At 39.9% G+C, this 21260-nt stretch overlaps 1 protein-coding gene across 5 annotated transcripts in view; it reads left to right on the forward strand.

Moving 5' to 3' along the window:
- The first annotated feature begins 200 nt into the window (after positions 1 to 200).
- Positions 201 to 21260, forward strand: part of PLGRKT (plasminogen receptor with a C-terminal lysine) — a 50048-nt gene continuing 28988 nt past the window's right edge. For 2 of the 5 annotated variants that reach the window (XM_079927486.1, XM_079927490.1), the window contains exons 1-3: positions 201 to 658; positions 1384 to 1511; positions 3375 to 3461. In XM_079927486.1, the coding sequence (XP_079783612.1) occupies positions 3381 to 3461 (81 nt within the window). In that variant the 5' untranslated portion in view covers positions 201 to 658; positions 1384 to 1511; positions 3375 to 3380. Of the gene's footprint in view, positions 659 to 1383; positions 1512 to 3067; positions 3173 to 3374; positions 3462 to 21260 lie in introns of all 5 variants that reach the window. The other 3 variants (XM_079927489.1, XM_079927487.1, XM_079927488.1) reach the window with 3 other exon arrangements.

Here is a 21260-nt window from a genome sequence, read left to right on the forward strand (position 1 = left end):
TCTTCTGCCTCCCCTCAAAATTTGAGTCGCTGGATTTTGAATTTGCCTTTTTAACCTGCCCCTTCCAGGCGCCAGGCGGGAAAGAAAACACCAGGCCTCCTCGGTCAGGCAAGCGGGCCCTTTAAGGAAGACGAGACCTGCGCTGATAGGCTGAGGCTCGGAATCCCTGCCATGGCTAGCCAATCCCAAAGCTCTGCGGGGCGAGACCCGGTCCGTGCGGTGGTCTCGGACTCCGGCCTGGAGGCCTCTGCTTTGATCAGTGTCCCCGCACTTCCACTGCGCACTGCCCAGTGAGTGAGCGCCGGCCGTGCGTGCCAGGCCGGCCGCAGGCTGCTGGGGAGGGCGGGTCCGCGGGGCTGCGTCTGCGTCTGCCGGCGCCGAGCTCAGGGCCTTGGGCTTGCCGGGCCGCGCTGGGTGCCCTCTCCTTGTGAGTGCCCTTGGCTTTCCCGCTCCTAGTATCGCCAACCTCGTTTCGGAGGAACCGCTTCTAGTGCTAAAGACTCCAGACCTCTCCCATACCATTGTAATTAAGTTGGGGGAAGTAGGCAGAGCGTTATCAACGGAAATCAGCATACCACTGCAGGAATTCCCAAGTTACTGTGATTGGGTCCAGGATGAGCGGGTGGAGTTATAAATTACAGAAAACCTACCTGAAGCTGTGAGTTCTCGGCTGGAATTTGCAGGGGAAATGGGCTAGTTGGAATGGAACCCAAAGACTTATTGAAAATGACTGTAATTATGCAACCAGTCAGAAATGTAGGTAGTTAATGTGTCATTCGATCAGGAAATGAGTCAGCGCAGAAACTTGGATGACAGAGGTTATGGGTCATGGAATTATCCTTTTCTTTTCTTTTTAAAGTAAAATCAAATCCTGGCTCCTAGATGCAACCTGAGAAGGGCTGCCTGGAACTTGCGGTCCCAACACTTCTTCCTCAGAAATACCCATGCCTGTTGTAATCTGTAGCACAGTTGAGGCAGGGTTGGAGCATTAAAGAGTCCTTTCTAAGGTCTCAGGAGTAACTGAAGGAAAAACGAAGGCAGAAAGGACCCAAATCAGCATTCTTAGCCCTCTGACACACGCTGGTATCAAAGTTTTAAGTAGCAAGGCGTTTGTCACCAATGACAAAGTGTTAGCATTTTTGAAAGACTCACCTTATACAATTTGGTGAATTCAAAGTTACTCCTATTGCAAGGTCACTCCTGTTTATTTTCTGATATATATTTTGTGAGTGGGAGAGTGAAAGCTGAGAGTATTGTGGATACCCTAAGGAACCTCCCAGACTTTGGAAAATGGCTTTCTTAGGGTGGGAAAAGAAGGAGAAGAAGGTTGAAAATACCGAATTCCAGGGCACAGTTCACAAGGTGTGGTGCACTCACTTTCAGGTGTGGTCTCCTTTGGGAACCAAGGGAAAGCTCTTCTTCCTGCTTGGCTTCTACCTTTAACCCGTGGGAATATCCCCTGATACATCGAAACTACAATCCAGACCCAAGAGAGCAAGGACAAGAAAAAGGTAAGCCTAAGTCCTAACTTTCCACATGGTTTCTCTTCCCTGGATCACTGACACGAGGATTGTCACTCCGCTTCAGGGGAGAGTCCACCCCCTTATAAATAGGAGCACTCTAAGGGACATAACTCTGACATACAGGGGGTGTGTGTGTGTGTGTGTGTGTGTGTGTGTCTGTGTGTAAATGGGATTAGAGGACAGCTGTTTTCTTTATAAATGTTTGCTGCATATGTAAAAATTCAATGATCTACTCCTACACGCAAAAGAAAAATAAGGAATGGCAACTGCCTGAGCTACACTTTCTCTGGTGTCACTCATGCTTTCTGCACATTTGTGGGAAAGAGACACCTTGGTGACTGCCAAAATGGATAATATATTGCTTCTGCCTTCAGGCAAGTTCTGCTCTGCTGTTGGAGACAATGGACTTGGGGCTGTCAAATCTGGAGACAGCAGAGAACTTCTGCTAGATCTGCCCACCCTTACTGGGTGACTCTGCCTCTGGTCACTCACAGGATGGAGGAGGGCAGCGGCTGAGGGGTGGGGTGGGTAGGGAAATCTCATGACCTCCCAGGCCTGTTCAGGACTCTGCCTCTCCTCCTCTGGCTCAGCCTCCTGTGCCTAGCATTGAAGCTGACTCTGGCTCAGAGACCCCTATAAATCCAGGGTGCATCTCTGGCCAAAATACAGGGAAGCCAGTGAAGTCTGGCTTGTAGTATACACTCACTTGGAGCCCCATTAGCAGGGATAACCCATTGCGTCTGGCATGAAATATCCTCCCTCTCCCATCATCTTCTCACCAGTTAGCTAGATCCCAAGATTTTCTGCTGAGGCTATGGAAAATAGGAACTCTGTCTGAGCTTCCCACAGAATATTGTGAATTCTGGGCAGAAAGCATTAGGAATGGCCACTCTGACCTGATGTTCACAAAGTGCTCAACAGCCTACCAAAGAGAATCAGCAACATCGCTGAAGCGGGTATAGTAGTCATAACTTCCCTGAGTTCTGCAGTCTTCTGAAGGTAGAATCAACAACTAACTGAGGTCTTCTGTACCTACCCAATTGACTTAAGAACAAAAATTGGAGTTCTGGACCATCTAGAATTGCCAGCCCACTTAAGAACTTCTTAAGTAAGATAAATAAGATAGATGATAACCATGTATTCATTTAAAATTTGTGTTTCCCAGAACATTTAAGTATCCTTAGGTTTTCCCCCTTTTGAGAACTTCAGTAGTAGCTTAAGAAGAAAAAAGTGAGGCTAGAGGAGGATGGCCAAGGGATGTTAGCAGTGGGTGGATGGAAAGAGCAAGTGGGTAGGAGAGGGGTAGGGATTATAGGAAGAGTATTGATATAGTAACCTTGAGATACCTAAAACGTCCTAAAATACAAATGCAAGGAGCACAGAGAAATCGGTGTTCAAGTTGTACAGTGCATCTTCTAAATCACTCCTCCTCAAAAGCAAAGGTTCTGTCATCCAGCTGTACAGAAGGTAAGAGGGTGGATGGTATTCACCCTGCCCCTCCTAAAAATGAGAGCGTTTTTTTTGTTTGTTTGTTTGTTTTTAAGTGCTCAGTTCTTCAAGATATACAGTGGGAAGAAAAATCAGGAAACATGAAGCTATAGAGCAGGAAAAGATTTTGGAAATCATCCAGTTCAATCAGCTGTTCTTATGTAAGTAAATGATGGCCAGACTGGTTAAGTTTGTCCAAGATCAGACAGCTAGTTAGGAGCAAAGACTAGTGTCCATACTGTGTTCCCAGGTCAGAAAATTTTCTTTTTTTACTTTGTCTTAAGCTCATGGTAGCCTGAAAACAGAGCATATGAGGATGCATGTAGAATATATTGTTTTAAACTTTGCTTTTTTACATTTTAGGTCAAGATGGGGTTTATATTTTCAAAATCTATGAATGAGAACATGAAAAGCCAGCAGGAGTTCATGCTTATGAATGCCCGACTTCAGGTACATTTTTATTTTTTTAATTTAAAAAAAAAATTTATTTATTTTTGGCAGCATTGGGCCTTCGTTGCTGCACGTGGGCTTTCTCTAGTTGCAGAGAGCGGAGGCTAGTCTTCACTGCAGAGCATGGGCTCTAGGAACATGGGCTTCAGTAGCTGTGGCATGTGGGCTCAGTAGTTGTGGTTCACGGGCTCTAGAGTGCAGGCTCAGTAGCTGTGGCACGTGGGTGTAGTTGCTCCGTGGCATGTGGGATATTCCCAGACCAGGGCTTGTACCTGAGTCCCCTCATTGGCAGGGGGTTTCTTAACCACTGAGGGAAGTCCTTCAGATACATTTTTAGATAATTAAGCTTTTATGTTGTTACAGTGGTTAAAGTTTCTGTCACATGTGCTCCAGCACTATGTTCTCCTTAACCTCCCAAAAGGTAAAATGCCCTCGGTGCTCTACCCTCAAAGCCAAGATGAAGTAGATTACTAATTATCTGGTGAATGGGCTTGTTTAAATCTCTAATCTAGATATCTAATGTAAAAATTTCCATACTGCAGGAAGAGATAACTGCTTAGAGTGTATGGTAGAATAATGCCCCTCCCTACCCTGCCAAAAAGACATCTGCATCCTAATCCCTGTGAATATGTTACCTTACATGGCAAAAGGGATTTTACAATGTGATTAAGCTGAGGAGTTTGAATTGGGGGAGACCCTGGATTATCCTGGTTTATCTGGATGGGCCCAGTGTAATCATAAGGGTCCTTATAAGGGAAAGAGGGAGGCAAGAGGGTCAGAGTCAGAGAGAGAGAGAGATTTGAAGATGCTATGCTGATTGATGACTTTGAAGATGGAATAAAAGGGCCATGAGCCAAAAGATTCAGGCAACCTCTAGAAACTGGAAAAGGGAAGGATACAGATTCTCCCCTAGAGCCTCCAGAGGGAATGCAGTCCCTCCAGTCCATTCTGGACTTCTGTCCTTCAGAACTGTAAGGTAATCAATTTGTGTTGTTTTAAGCCACTAAGTTTGATAACTTGCTATAGCAGCAATAGGAAATTTTAATACAGTGTGAACATTCGACATTGGATTTATACAATGGCTGGATAAAAAGATCAAAGCAAAGTAGAAGATTGTCTAAATGCCTAATATAGGTTATCAAAAGGTATTTTAAAATGTTGTACATCAATCAAGTATTAAAAGTTTGACTGAAATTATTTTCCTAAGACGTCTAACGAAGATCTCTAGGCCTCTGTGGTTCATTATGGCCCTGGGAATAGACGGTCCTATTGTGAGACATATAGTGAGTGGTTAAAAGTGAGGACAGGCAGCCTGGGTTTGAATCCTAGTTCCACCTCCTGACTAACTGTGTGGCTTCTGCTTCAGTCTCCTAACCTATAAACTGGAGGTTATAGTATCCCCCTCAGAGGGTTGCTATGAGGAGTAAAGATGACGGTATATAGAGAATGTGTAGAACAACGCGTCAGGTCTTTCGAACAATGTCTCTCACTCTATAAGCATTAGTTGTTGCTGTTATTATTGCTTCTAAAGAGTGATAAGACTGTCTTGTGCAGGATAAAGATCTCTTTGGGGGGAATGGAACTGTTGAAAGAATAGGCAATTGAATTGTTTAACAGAAGAAAGTGACCTAGAGGAGACCCAACATTAGGTTTATGAACCAGCAAAGTATGTCACATACTCAGAGAGTCCTTGTCCAAGACCCCTGGAAACTACAGGGCTTTTACTTTTATGCCAGAAGTCAGGGTCTGTGAAGGGTTTGGAATTTTACCCTACTTGCAAGCTAAGAGATTAGCTTATTACTATCCCATGGATGCTGGCAGAACACAGGAGACACCTACAGCAGACGGAGGAGTTTATTACTCACAGCACAGCAAGAGCATAAGCATGAGGTTCGTGTCAATTCCCCATGCCTCTCAAGTCTCACAGAGGTGACAAAGATGGGTTCACATGGGTGCTGTACACTCAGTGGGTTGTGGCACCCTTGAACTTTGGGAATCTGCTGCTTTTCTAGTTAATGAGGAGCTGGTGGAGTTGAGGTGGGGAGAACTTTAACCCCTTCCTGAAGGTTGTTCCCTGCAAACATAACCTCAAGAAATGGCCTGAATAAGCAGCAGTGTGGGCCTTGCATTCTTGGCTTACCCAGAATGTGGGGGTACCTTCAGGGACCGTGGCAGACTGCCCCCTCAGTGCAGTTGACCAGAGCTTTGAGAACAGCCTTGACTTCTGCCCACTGATCCAAGCGACCATTATAGCTGGTGCTGAGGGTCAAACTGGCCAGAACACTATCAGCACCATTAGTTTTCAGCTTAGCTGAACCAAAGGTGAACCAGGCCCAGGCATTTAGGACAGTCTCTGTGAACCCAAGGGCCTTTTGAGCCAGTAGCTTTGCTTCAGGTGGCAGAGTCAGGGATAAAGTTTTCACCAAAGGGTAGCTACTACTCCTTTATGCAAAACTGAGATGACATCAGGGCCAGGCTAGGCACATCCTCAAATACATTATTTTCATTTGACCAGCAAATGGGTGCTTTCCTTGTAGTTGTCATCTCCTAGTTGACCCACCCTTCAAAAATGGGGATGTCAGGCCTGAGTCATAAATTCTCCAGGGGTAAGGTGTTCATTTTTAACAGGAGCTCAGTAATAGGCCAATAACTGCCTCCCCATTTTGAAAGGGGTCTGTTATGGGTTTGTGTCCCATCCCCCCGCTCCAAATTCATATTGTTAAAGTCCAAACCCCCACTACCTCAGAATGTGACCTTATTTGGAGATAGAGTCTCTACAGAGGTAATCAAGTTAAAATGAGGTCATTAGGATGGGCTCTAATCCAATACGACTTGTGTCCTTATAAAATTTGGACACAGAGACGTGCATACAGGGAGAAGGCCGTGTGAATATGAAGACACCATCTACAAACCAGGAAGAGAATCCTGAAACAGAGCCTTCCTTCACAGCCCTCACAAACAACCAACCCTGCTGACACCCTAACTTTGGACTTCCAGCCTCCAAAACTGAGACAATGTATTTCTGTTGCTTAAGCCACCCAGTTTGTGGTACTTTGTTATGGCAGCCCCAGAAAACTAATACAGGATGTATCTGGTGCCTGTGTCCAGCGTGTGGCGCTGCTGTACTGGGCAATGGCCTCTGGAGATGGCTGTGATTTTCTCTTTTTCGCCTGGGATTCTATATTGTTTCTATTGGACCACTTGGAAGGGGTCAGAGAACCCCTGAATGGGAGAATGTCCTCTCATCACTATGAATGTTTACAATAAAAGCAAGCAACACAGAATACATTATATATTTATATTCAGGGGACACAACTGCAGTACGTTGAATCAGCTGAATGTTCTTTAACTTCCCTTTCTCACTGCAAACTGCTCAAACCCTATCAGTTGAATTTTGCTCTGTGGGAACACAGATCAAAGATATTAACATAGGTACTTCAGGGGTTATCATGATAGTTTCAGGAGATTAGGCTGTTTCCCAGCTGGGGGAGATAGAGAATACAAATGTGTGTTTGCCCTTTGGTTTCTCATCCCAGAATTGGTATTACTTCCTCCACTGGGCTCCCCTGGCTTCTGGAGAGCACTGGGGCTCAGGGGCATCATTGTTTTAGCCAACACTGGTGCCACTGCTCTGCCCTGTATCCTCAGCACTTTGGGCCACCCTGGCACTTAGCACATCCTCCCTGCACTGGACCAAGTAGACATGGGTGCCCACATCCAACAAAGCTATAAACATTGAGTTCCTCCTCTCCCCTCCCTGAAATTCCCTGGCACACTCAGCCTTCTTCCCTAAAGCAGCTCAAGTTGGAGGAGTGGAGGAGGGAAAGAGCAGCTCGGTGCCAGTCAGCAAGGGTTTGAATTTACTCTGTTTCAAAGGGCCTCCCGTCGCTGGACTCAACAAACAAATTTCTAACGTATTTAGCCTATGCAAAGTTCTATATCTTCATTGCTAACACCATTATTTCAGCTTTGGGTAACCCTTGACCCATCAGCCATAGCCACATTGCATGACTTTTGGCTGGGGTGTGGGGCTTGCTGTCCCATTGATATCATGAAAACATCCTTTCCTTCTCCCACTCCAGAGGAGAATGTGCCACAACCAAAGCACCATCTGGGAGTCTTGTTTGGACCCTATTGTTTCTCAGCCTCATTTAACACATAAGATAGTGAGAGATCTTCACTCTACCCTCTTACTTTCACCACCACCTATGCAAGAGCATTTACTTCCAGATCTCAGGGAGCCTTCTGATATCCTCTAACCTGACCAACAAGGGCCCTCTTCCAGAACGCCATCTCTATCAGCATCTTATCCTTGTCACCCAAACTGGCAGGCCGCATGAAGGGTCTGGGATTTTACCCTACTTGCAAATTAACAAGTTAGCCTGTTACTGTTTCACAGATGCTGGCAGAAGATTTTGTTACTCACAGCACAACAGGGAGCATAAGCATGGTGTTGCTGCCAGTTTTCTATGCACTCCAAGTCCCGTGGAGGTGATGGAGGTGGGCCTAGTTGTATGCTTAGGTGGATGCCTGGGTTTGTGACATGGGTGAGGAACAGTGAGCTTATAGAATCTATCACCTTTGTCATGAATGGTGAGCAAGGCTGCTCTTTGACTGGGAAGAGATGTTACTTCATCCCTCAAAGTTGCTTACTGCAAACACAACCCTGACAAATGGCCTGGGCAAAGAGTAGTCAGGGCCTGCATCCTTGGCCTACTCAGCAAGAATGCTTAGGCCCCATGGCAGATTGATTCTTCCAACACATGTGTTGGTTAAGATGATTAGTTTTTCCTTGTTGAGCAGGATATATTTTATTAATTATCTTTTAATTTCAAGGAAGGATGACAAAAAGAATATAGATCAATACAGTTGAAGCAGCCTTCCAACCCTAAAGCTGCTTGAGTTCTCATCCTAACTGGGGCAGCCAAGGGAGAAACATACTCATCTGTAGCAGTTTTGGAAGATTGGGTTGGTCCTTGAATGTTCCTCATTTAAAGAAACTAAACATCTAGCATCATTTTAAGGCTTAGGGCTATTCTCCTTTATATATATAAGAAATATCATGAAATATCTTATATATACAAGAGAATATATTTATAAATTATGAAGCATAATAAAATGAACACCAATGAACCCATCACTAAATTGAAGAATTATATTATCACAATACCCCTGAAGCTACATATGGGTTCCTCCCTATCTGCTGAATGAACCCAAACAGCTAAAGTTGGGCTGGAATGTCCCAGAGTTCCTAGAACTAAGCAGGACTCTGAAAATGGAAGGAATGGGCCACTGGGGTGGGAGATGGCATGTCAGTTCTTCAAAGGGGAGGTTTAAAAAACCCCCGTTGAAACACCAGGCCTACTAATATCTCTAGCCTGTGATGTCTTTTGGCTTTTTTCCTATTTGATGGCACTTCAATTAAAAAGGATAAATAGAAGAAATAAAGCAAAACATTTATTAAAAAGAAGCCTAATAACTATAATCCTTTTCCCAGTGTTTTTTTTTAAGCTCTACTTCTTTTTTTTTGGTAAAAAAAGATAAATCATAACTTGATAATTCCATATTATTGGTGCTTATCTTGCAGAATAAAGGACCAGAATTAGAGATTCAGCTACATCTTATACCAGGTTCCCGCCTCTGGCTGTATATTCGATTCAGAGGGGCTTTTGAATGTACAGGTCCCACCCCAGACCAATCAGATCTCTTCATGGCCAGACACGTAGTTGCTTTAAGCTCTCCAGGGGACTATAATGCACAGCCTGGGTTGAGAACCTTTGCCCTTTCCTTTTGCTACATAATTGTAATTGGTGATTGGCAGTGATTTAATATAGCACACATTGGAGATAAACCCAAATAAGTTTTCAATTTAGGTAAGTTAATCATGAAATTAAATCAATCACTGGAGTCTGGTTAATAAAAATTTATAAAAGGCTTCAAATCAAAATGGTTTCTTTTTTATTAACAAGTTGGTTCCAGATGAGCTAGAGGGGATTCATACTACTCAGTATAATAATGTTTTCAGATCATCAGCAAAAGTCAGTTTCTCACTGCTCTGTCTAGCCTCTGTTACTGAGGATGGTGGATGGATGGCTCTATTCATTAAGCCAAGTATCAATCAGGTAAAAATGAATACTTCCTTAAAAATGCCACTAGATGGCACACCTAAACCAATTTTATATGACCTAAGTGGCCAGAAAAGCATTTTGATGTTATAAAATAGGATAGAAACTGGAAGTATAAAGCAGAAAAAAATGAGGGAAGATTCCATGGGTTTTTGCTGTGCTGTAGTGCTTTGTAGGAAAAGCAGTCATGGTCCATGTATAAGATTAGTAGGGCAGTTTATTCATTGTTCACTATGAGCAGGCAACAAACTAAAGACTTAAAAAAATACATGAGGGACTTCCCTAGTGGTGCAGTGGTTGAGAATCAGCCTGTCAATGCAGGGGACACGGGTTCAAGCCCTGGTCTGGGAAGATCCCACATGCCACGGAGCAACTAAGCCCGTGCGCCACAACTACTGAGCCTGTGTTCTGGAGCCCACAAGCCACAACTACTGAGCCTACATGCCACAACTGCTGAAGCCCGCACGCCTGGAGCCGGTGCTGTGCAACAAGAGAAGCCACCACAATGAGAGGCCCACACACCACAACGAAGAGCGCCCCCCGCTCGCCGCAATTAGAGAAACAGCGAGCCTTTGACCTGTAAGTCTATGTAGTGTTTGGTGTTAAGAAAATAGGGTATAGTTATAAACCAAAAATACAGTTATTTAATATATATGAAATAATGTGCTACATGCTAAGCAGGATTCAGACGTGTATAAGGTGCGGGCTCTATATTCAAGGAACTTCTCATCTTATTTGGTGGGAAGAAGGTGAGGTATGCTGCAAATAACCAGATGTTTGTGGTATGAATGTGACAGGTAGAATAATGACCCCCTAAAGATGTCCACACCCTAATCCCTGAAACCTGTGAATATATTACCTTATATGGCAAACAGACTTTGCAGATGTGACTGAGGGAACAGGCCTTGAGATGAGAAAATTATCCTTGATTATCAATGTGGACCCAATCTAAACGCACGAATTCTTAAAGTAGAGAGTTAAAGACAAAAGAGTCAGAGAGATGTGATGTTGCTGGCTTTGAAGATGGAGGAAGGCACCCCCAACCAAGGAATGCAGGTGGCCTCTAGAAGCTGGAAAATGCTAGGAAACAGATTTTCCCCTAGACTCTCCAGAAAGGAACACAGCCCTGCAGACATCTTGATTTTAGCCCATTCAGACCTATGTTGGACATCCAATGTCCAGAAGTACAAGATAATAATCTGTGTTGTTTTAAGCCACTAAGATGGTAGTAATTTTTCTGTACAGCTATATATGTTAGGGTTATTTTTACAACATAAAATATAGTGTAGACTCAATAAATGCTTTTTCAAATATTTAAAAAGTAAAACAGCAAATAATAGCAAATAACTTATGAGAACTTGAAATTGCTTAAACCCCTATAACTCCCAACATCTATAATTCTTGTGCCCTCCCATCTGTTTTTTTGAGGTGAAAGCTGTACCAACATCTTAGAATAAAAAGGGCTTGATGTTCTGAGGAAAGCAAGAAAGTACAGTGTTTGCTTTGTATAGAGTCTTGTGGCGACAAGGAACCCAAAATGTAGAGTAGGTAGTGAAGAGGAGAGGAAAGCAGCCAACTCCATCTATAGCAAAAAGATGACCAAGTGGGAGTTGGCTCAAGAACTAGAAGTGTCAGCAGACTTAACTAGGAAGTGCCTTGGAAAAAAAGGCAGCATGATCAACACAAGTTCACCTACAGTGGGAGCTACAAGGAAGGCTACAACAGCTTAATTCTTGTGCCTGGATTCATAACTGTCTTCAACTTACCCCTCTGAAACTCATTTCTGCCCATGTCCCCATCCTGGTTACCTGCTCTTAGCCTCCCTCTTCTGAGATTCTTTTTTTTTTAATTGTGGTAAAATACACATAATATAAAATTCACGTTTTTAAAGTGTGCAATTCAGTGATATTTAGTACATTTACAGTGTTGTGCAACCATCACCACTATTTAATTCCATAGCACTTCCGTCACCCCAAAAGGAAACCCCATACCCATACCCATTAAGCAATCACTCCTCATCCCCCCTCCTCTCAGACCCTGGCAACCACTAATCTGCTTTCTGTCTGTATGGATTTGCCTGTTCTGGACATTTCATACAAATGGAATTATACAATATGTGGTCTTCTGTGTCTGGCTTATTTCAATTAGCATAATCTTTCCAAAGTCCATCTGTGTTGTAGAATGAATCAGTATTTCATTCCCATTCATAGGTAAATAACATTCCATTGTATTAATATACAACATTTTCTTTATCCATTCATCGGTTTAAGGACATTAAGATTGTTTCCACTTTGGGCTATCTCCCACTTTGGGAATAGTGCTGCTATGGGAATTCTTGTACAGGTTTTTGTTTGAACTCTTGCTTTTCAATTCTTTTTGAGTATATATACCTAGGAGTAGAATTGCTGGATCATATGATACTTTTATGTTTAGTCTATTCAGGAACCACTAAATGTTTCCCACAGTGGCTTTACCATTTTACATTCCTACAACAATGTATGAGGGTTACCATTTCTCTAACATTCTCACCAATACATGTTATTTTCAGTTTTTGTTTGTTTGTTTTTAAATTCTAGCCATTCTAAGTGGGTTTACAGTGGTATCTTATTGTGGTTTTGATTTGAATTTCCATAATGACTAATAATAACATTAAACATTTTTCATGTGCTTTTTGGCCATTTGCATATCTTCTTTGGAGAAACATCTCTTCTAGTCCTTTGCTCATTTATAAATTGGGTTGTTTGTCTTTTCCTTGTTGAGTTGTAAGAGTTCCTTATATATTTTGGATACTAGATCCTTATCAGATATAAGATTTGCAAATATTTTCTCCCATTCTGTGAGTTGTCTTTTTACTCTCTTGACAGTGTCCTTTGATGCATGCGACTTTTTAATTTCTATGAAGTCAAATTTATTTTTTCTTTTGTTGCTTGTACTTTTGGTATCATATCTGAGAAGGTGTTGCCAAATCCAAGATCATTAAGATTGTACCTACGTTTTATTCTAAGAGTTTTATGGTTTCAGCTTTTATATTTAAGTTTTTGATCCACTTTGAGTTCATTTTTGTATATGAAGTGAAGTAAGGGTCCATTTTCATTTTTTTGAATGTGAATACCCAGTTATCTCAGTACGATGTTCATTCTTTATGAACATGAAGTTAGACATTGCACAGTAAAGATTAGGAATCACATAGTAAGTCTGTTACTGACGCAGATGAAGAAGCTGTTCACCTGGGTCCAGGCCCTCTGAAATGAGCATCTTGACTTGTTAGTGGCCTTCAAGTGCCTGAACTTCAAGATGGTAGTAACCTGCTAGTGTCTTTCTTTACCAAAGTTGGAACGAATGGAAATAAGTTAATTTAACGATATTATGAAGGATTGGGTCTAAATGTAAAGAATATACTTAATGAATTTCCTGACTTTTAAAGAGACTTCTAAAAATGTTAAGTCTGTTTAAGTGTGGGACAAGATATTAATATGTCTGGAATCACTTAGAAGAGTTAATAAAAACACTAAGATTTCCTGTATATTGTCTATGTTGAGAAATGGTAGGAAATGAAAGTAAAATAATTAATAAAAGTCATTGGTAATAGGTCAAACCCCCAAGTTGATCCTTTGCTGCCTAGTCCTTCCATGCTGACAAGTTGGTCCAGGACCCTTCCCACACTTAATTCTCCAAGGGGGACATTGGTTTTAAGTTTGTTCACAAACTTAAATGAGATCAATAAATCCAGTTATAGATGATCAGAAAGCTTTTCCTTTTAGTTTCCTCCCTCAGCTACAATTCTATTTTCATAAATATAATCAGAGTCAATTTTAATTTATTTCTAGTTCTTCATTGCTTGAGCAAGCAGGGGATGGAGGGTTACTTTACTTATTCATTAACTTGAGCGTTTACTGAATGCCTAGTATATAAGATTTTGGGCCCAAAACTATTAATTAAAAAATGATCCTATGGTTTTAATAATTGTCTTCACTTTCCTCTATAAATCTTCATAATATGTACATAATGTGTACACATATACACACTCACTTCATCTTATTTTGAAAAGAATGTAAAGTAGGCTTGCTGTTAAAATCTTTAGACTTCTCATATGTGTCTTGTTTCTACTTCATTTTCTTCCTTAAGATAACTGACGATATAGGGCAGCAGGGGGAAAAGGATTTTAGAGAGAAAAAGAGCCCCATAAACATCCTTAATATACAATTAATAAAAGGGAACAAGCTTAAGTGTCATTATTCTTGAATAAATTTACTAAAATGCAGAATAATAGTGAATCCAGATTTTAAGAAATGTTTTAGTTTGAAATAATTTTATATTTGCAGAAAAGTTGCTAAACTAGTAGAGAGTTCACATATACCCTTTGTTTAGCTCTCTTTAACAATTTACAAAATTATAGTAATGATCAAAACCAGGAAATTAACATCAGTACAATACTGTTAACTAAATTACTGATCTTTCTGAAGTTTCACCAGTTTTTCTCCTAATATTCCTTTTTTGTTCCAGGGATCCAAGATCTCACATTGCATTAAACTGTTGTTTCTTCTTAGTCTCCCTTGGTCTGTGACAGTTCCTCATTCTTTCCTTGGCTTTCATAAGTACTTTTAATAAGTACTGGTTATTTAGTATAATTTCTCTCACTTTGGGTTTTTCCAGTATTTTCTCATGACTAGATTGAGGTTGTGCATTTTTTACATATTATTCTTAAACCACAGGATGCTGTTATGTCTCTCTCATTACATCATACCAGAGGATACTGTTGGTATAACTTATTACTAGTGATGTTAACCTTGGTCACTTGGTTAAGGTGGTGTACACCAGGTTTCCCTACTGTAAAGTTACTATTTCTTATTGATAAATATCTTTGAGGAGTTACATTGAGACTCTGTTAATATCTTGCTTCTCGTTAAACTTTTAACCACTGATTTTAGCATCCATTGGTGGGATCTTATATGGAACAATTATTACTGTGGTAATTTTTGCCTAATGGTAATTTTTGTATTTCCTTCATTCCATTTATATTTGTTCATTGGAATAGCTGTCCCTTCTCCATGTATTTATTTATTCATTTATTTATATCAATATGGACACATGGACCTACTATTCTGTGGGTTATAATTTAGTACCATCATTATTTATTTTATGGCCTAAGTTGTTTTGGCTATTGGGAATTCCTTCCAGTTGGTTCCCTATGTCCCTTTGACGTATCCCATCCTTTTTTGCTCATTTTCTGTATCATAAGTTAGTTCATATATATTGCCCAGGCCTGGAATTAATCACTCATTCAAGGAGTCCTAGTTTTTTAATTAGAGAATGATATTTAGAAATCAAGATCTGGGCTCTAAGGGTGCTTATTGCTGTGGCCACTGTTCCTAGATCCTTTCAGCAAAGACATGTACTTATATACTAACCCATGTATATACACAGACTTATACATAGAAGTATATCATACTATAAACCATGAGTTCATACTGATACCTCTAATTCCAATGCATTATAATGTTTCATTCTGGCCTTTCCTTTTTCTTTATTTTTAAGTTCTTTCTCAGACAATGAAAAGCCTGGCTCTCATTTTCTACAATATATTCACTTCAATCCTAGTAGAAACAAGAAACAGTTACAGGATTGCCAATATATACTAACCAGCATACATTATTTGTATGTTCTTTTCCCTTTTACACTATCAATTCAAAATACTGTTTTCCTATAAATTAGGGTAGTTCTTCCTGGGCTACTTCAGGGTGGTAATTTCATTTAAAATACAGTTATACTTTGTATTCTCTCCACATCCTGTTTGAGTTTAGTTACAGGGTAGGGGAGTATATGAAACAAAACTATGTTCTAATCATTAAAGCTATACAAAAAGATACACTCCAAGAAGCATCCCTCCCTCCTCATCCTTGCTAACCTATTCCTATTCTTCTCTTTATATACCCTTTCCCATGCTGTCTCTGTGTCTGATCTCTCTAGTCTTCGGTTTATCATTCCTGCATATCTTTTGTACCATAAACAGATACACGTTTATTTTCTTATGTCCCCTTCTTTCTTACATGAAGGGTAGTGTACCATTGTACCCTTTTGTACCTTGCTTTTTTCATTTAACTGTATATCTTGGAAATCATTCCAATCAGTTCATAGAGCTCTTCCTCATTTTTTAACAGTTACATAATGCTCCATTGTGTGAATATATCATTTATTCAAATGGTGTATGGGCACTGTATTAGTTTCCTATTGCTATGACAAATTATCACAACACAAAATAATTATCTTACAGTTCTGGAAGCCAGAAGTTTGAAATGGGTCTCACTGGAAGAAAGTCAAGCTGTCAGCAGGGCTGCATTCCTTCTGGAGGATCTAGGGGAGAATCCCTCTCCTTGCCTTTTCCAGTTACTCGAGGCTGTCTGAATTTCTTGGCTCTTGTCTCCTTCCTCACTCTTTAAGCCAGAAGTGTAGCATCTTCATCTCTCTCTGACTCTCTTGCCTCTATCTTTCACTTATGAGGACCCTTGCGATTACATTGGGCCCACCTGGATAATCCAGGCTAATCTCTGCATCTCAAATTCCTGAACTAATCATATCTGCATAGTCCCTTTTGCCATGTAATGTAATATATTCATGGGTTCTGGGGATTAGGACATGGACTTCTCTTGGGGGGAGGCATTATTCTGCCTACCACAGGAACTTAGGTTATTTCCAATATTTTGCTGTTACAAATAGTCCTTCAGTGAATAACCTTGTGCTTTTACATTTTTGTGCTGTTTGAGGTATACCTTCAGGGTAGAATTCTAGAAGTGGGATTGTTAGGTCAACGGCACGTGCCTTGTAGTTTTGTTAGGTATTGCCACATTTCCCTTCAGAAAGGTTGTACCAATTTGAGAGTGCCTGTTTTCCCAAAGTCTCCCCAGCAGAATATGTACTTGCTTTTTAATTTTTGCCAATCTGATAGGCAAGAAATGGAATCTCAGTCTTGCTTTAATTTGCATTTCTTTAATTATGAGTAAACTTGAACATTTTCTCACATGTTTGAGGGCCATTTATATACCTTGTTTTTGTGAATTGTCTGTTTATTGGGTTTTTGTCCCTTGTCTCAACTTTTAAGAGTTCTTTATACATTGGAGGTATTGATCTCTTGCCTGTGGAATATATTGCAAATATTTTCTTGCAGGTTATCATTTGTCTTTGACTTCGTTTATGATGGTTTTCTTTTTTTGCCATGAAAAAATTTAAAAATTTTTATGTATTCAAATGAACAATCCTTTATTGCCTCTGCATTTTAAGTCTTTATTTTGAAAGCCTTTTCCTGTACTAAAGTTAAAGAGGCAGTCACCCATGTTTCCCTACAGTACTTGTATAGCTTCATTCTTTTTCCTTTGCATTTAGATCCCTCATCCATGTGGAGTTTGTTCCATACATGGTGGGAGATACGATTTTAATTTCATCTTTTCCCAAATGGCTACCTAGTGGTACCTGAGACATTTATTAAAATCTCCATCTTTACTCTCAGTGATTTGAGATGTCACCTTTAATAACCTTCTATATGTACTTAGATCTGTCTCTGGACATGCTGTTCCACTGGCCTACTTGTCTATTCGTGTACCAGTACCACAGTATTGTAATTAAAGGTGCTTTATAATATGTTTTGATGCCTGGTTAAGCTAGTATGCCCTTGTAGTTTATCTTTTCAATGTTATTACATGCTTGCTTTTTCATAGAAACTTTAGTGTCAACTTGTCCAACTCTTTAAAACAGTTTGTCAATGTTTAAAATTGGGATTGCATGCTTTTATAAATTTATTTAGGAAGAACTGTTAAGTAATCCTATCCAAGAACAAGGAATGTTTTTCCATTTGTTTGAGTCTATTTTTATGTCTTCCAGGAGTTTATAAATGAATTACAGACTAAACAAAGTGTTTTTGGTTAAAAAAGGAAAAAATTTAAGTTAAAATTTCCTGTAAATGATCATACAGATATTCTTACAGTTGGATTCCTTACCTGTTTGGTAAGGGACTATGTTACCAGTGCACGTGAGGGAGGGACATTCTTATTCTGAAATGTGTGAGACTGAAGACTAGAAAGAGAGAGAATGGCAGAACCTCCAGGCAGGTTGGGATGGCACAATGGGAAATCTAGAAAGAAAAACTGGGCCCCGGACTGTTGCCTGCTGGATGTAAGGCCAGGCTATGGCTGCTAAGGACTGTGGAATTAATCTTCTTGCAATGAGATGTTCACAGGCATTGGAGACAGAAATATCTAGGGCCAACCCTGGCTCCATCACTTACTAGTTGTCTAACCTTGGATAAATGACATAGGCTCTCTGAGCCTCAGCTTCATCACTAAAATGGGGAGAAGGATACCCAAGTACTACTAACTTGTATGTCAAAGGAGATGCTCAATAAATGTTCCCATATGTCCAATTTTTCTACTTTCCTTTCTCTTATTTACTCAGTCTCTACTTCATTCTTTCTGGCATCTCTAATTTCATTCTCCATTTTTCATTCTTTATCATTTTTTAATCTTTCCCCATCTCTTCAATTCTGTGGTCAGGCATATGCTTTTCTAGTTCTCTTTCTCCTCTGTCTTGCAGGATGTTTAGCACTTTAAAAAATCAATTCTGGTAATGAGAAAAGGGAACTAATTAGCCTTTTAGCCCCACATACTCTCATAGGCATTCCTGATCCCACTAAGTATGCTCAGCCTTGAGACACTAAGAGACCTTAGCAAGTGTCCCCTCCAGCGCCATGGCAGAACCTAAGTCATTCCAAAAGATCCCTGTGACCTGGTCCAGAGGACATGGATGTACTCCTGTGTGCCCACCTTGGTACAAAAAGGAATCACTTCTTGTTCATTTCTTTTGCACATATGATATTTCAGGGTTTTTATGCTTTTTTCCCCCAGGAAATTTCTGAACAAAAAAGAATCCCAGTTTAAAGTGAGTTCACTAAATACCAATTTAGTTGTGATGTATGTGAAATATTGCAAAGGAAACAGCACAGATTTAGATAGGTACTGAGTAGACATTGTCCTGAAGAACCAGAGTAATTGGGGAGAAACTAGCTTCTCTCTCTTAAGAGCCATTTATTTAAATTTGACTGACTATAATAGCAATTTAAAGTATAATTGCTTCTATTATAATCATTGAATAAAAGTATTTCTTGGGCTTCCCTGGTGGCGCAGTGGTTGAGAGTCCGCCTGCCGATGCAGGGGACACGGGTTCATGCCCCGGTCTGGGAAGATCCTACATACCGCGGAGCGGCTAGGCCCGTGAGCCATGGCCGCTGAGCCTGCGCATCCGGAGCCTGTGCTTCGCAACGGGAGAGGCCACAACAGTGAGAGGCCCGCGTACCGCAAAAAAAAAAAAAAAAAAAAAAAAAAGTATTTCTTATATCTAATTTTTCTTGTCAAGAGATCTGATACCTATTCTAATACTTAGCATTTACTTTACAACTAATATTGATTTGTATATGACCATATTATCTATAAAAAAATTAAAAAGTGATTTACAATTTGTTGCCCATCTTTATTAATACTTTCTAAGACTTTTGGATCTGATCTAAACCAGAACTCTGAAAACATTCTTTCACACAGAATCACATCATTATTTCATATAAATCAGGTCACCACTTTGTTGGTTATTCTCTGTTCGACACCCCTTACCCTGCCCCCACCTAGATCCATTCTCTGCCCTTGTCTACCCTGCACTGGGGGTCTGACCCTTGGCCTTGCATCTCCCAGACTCCCTTCCCCTCTGGCTTCTGGTTGGACCATTCATTGGGAGGCACCAGCAGGAGCCTGGAGGGTGGGAAGGCAGTGAGTTCTGGAGGTGGTTCTGAAACAATTTTTACAGCCCTTCCTACACTTAAACTTCTTATTGCATAAGTTATTCTTCATGTCTTTGATGGACATCTGTTAATTTTCATGTTTGAACTTATAGTAATGTCTATTGTACAGACTGGAAAATAGAACACTAAACTTCTGTACTTGAAAATGACAGCCTTTAAAGCTCATATCAATCACACACACACACACACACACACACACACGGAGGTACAGTCAACTCCAGCAGCAGCAAATTTTCCTTCCTTTCGAAAATAAAGTTTTTAAATCAAAACATTACTTTAAAACTCTAATCCAATTTTATGATCTCTCTAACTTGGTTTCTGGGGTTTTTAAAGATAAACTCTCCCAATACCCAACTTCTACATTTGTCCAGAAACTTAGGCATTTGCAAAGCAATGCCTCAGAATGTTTCTAGAAAAATTTGCTAGAATTACATTAACTTTGCTGCCTAGCATTGTAATTGACATGTTGTCATTTCTGTTTGGTTCTCATTAATGTTTATGTAAAGAATAGAACTCCAAAGAGACTATTCTGATACTGCTTTATTAATTCAATGCTTATTGAACACTGACCACATGCCAGGCCGTGTGCTAGTCAATGAGGATATAAAGATGCAAAGACAAAGTTGAGTAATTGTATTATGTTCTGAAATGGTTCATATTATTTCAGAGTGCTTTTCTTGGAAGAAGAAATGGTTGGGTCATTTTCAGGAAAGAAAAATTTTGTGTTCTCTTTGAATCTATTCGGTAAATTAACGATAGTTTTAGGTTTGGGGTTAGGTTCAGCTTGGGTATATTTACTGATGAAAAATTAGAAATGTGTAGGCTATTATATTTTAGATTTATTACATTAATGGTAATATATAATTTAGACTTTGAAATTTTGTTATGTATGAGCACATTCACTTGATTTTTAAACCATTGTACATGGCTCAGACACTGAATTATATAGCATGAAATATTTATTTTCAGTTATGCACCCAAAAAGAAAAATATTATTTTGAAGCCATGTTTGTTTTGAGGAAAAATTGAACATGAAGACTTCAAACCTTAAAAAAAATTATATTAGAATAGGTGATTATCAGTGTTTTTCCTCTCTTGAAAAATCTTTCTGTGATTATATGTATCTTTATAATATACACAAACAAGTAAACAGGGAGAGCTGCAGTTGTTGACCTTGTACCTTAGCATTAGCAACTGGCAGTCTACCCACAAGGCTTCTGGTAAAAGGTTTTTTGCACATATCATAATAAAAATCAATTCCACCATAAAAGCTGATTGGGAATGTATATTTTAATAGAATATTTTGCTCATGTTTTTAGTATTTAAATATTTGCATATTTAAAACCTTTAGGAACTTGAAAGCAAAGGAAACTCAATTAGGTTAGATTTTTTTTTAAATGTGTTAAAATTGATATAAGTAACACTCTGTTGGTGTGCCTCTTTAATAAGTATGTCAATTAGAACTTTCATTTGCAATATAACTCATTTTCAAGAACCGGAAACCCAAAATGCACACCTCTGAAAAAAAGGGAAAAAAAAATCTGCCCATGTGACAGATAAAAGGGAAGAGACAGGCTTCCAAATTATAATGCAATCACACAGGAGGACAAAAATTTCTTGAAGTTGTGAATAGAGATTATTATACAAAGGAATGTGCCCTGTTCTAAAGATGTTCTTAAATTTGAACTTTTCTTTTCACCTTCTCTTATGTTATTTTCTGCTGTATGAGTTCATACTTTTTTTTCCCCTAATGATCACTGCCCTTATTTTCTAAAATTGCTCCATGTTTCTGTGAAGTTATCTACAGAGAGATGGTTAGAACCACTTACCAGGCTTTCA

This window comes from Stenella coeruleoalba (genome assembly GCF_951394435.1).
Source record: "Stenella coeruleoalba genome assembly, chromosome: 7".
NCBI classification, from domain to species: Eukaryota; Metazoa; Chordata; class Mammalia; order Artiodactyla; family Delphinidae; genus Stenella; species Stenella coeruleoalba.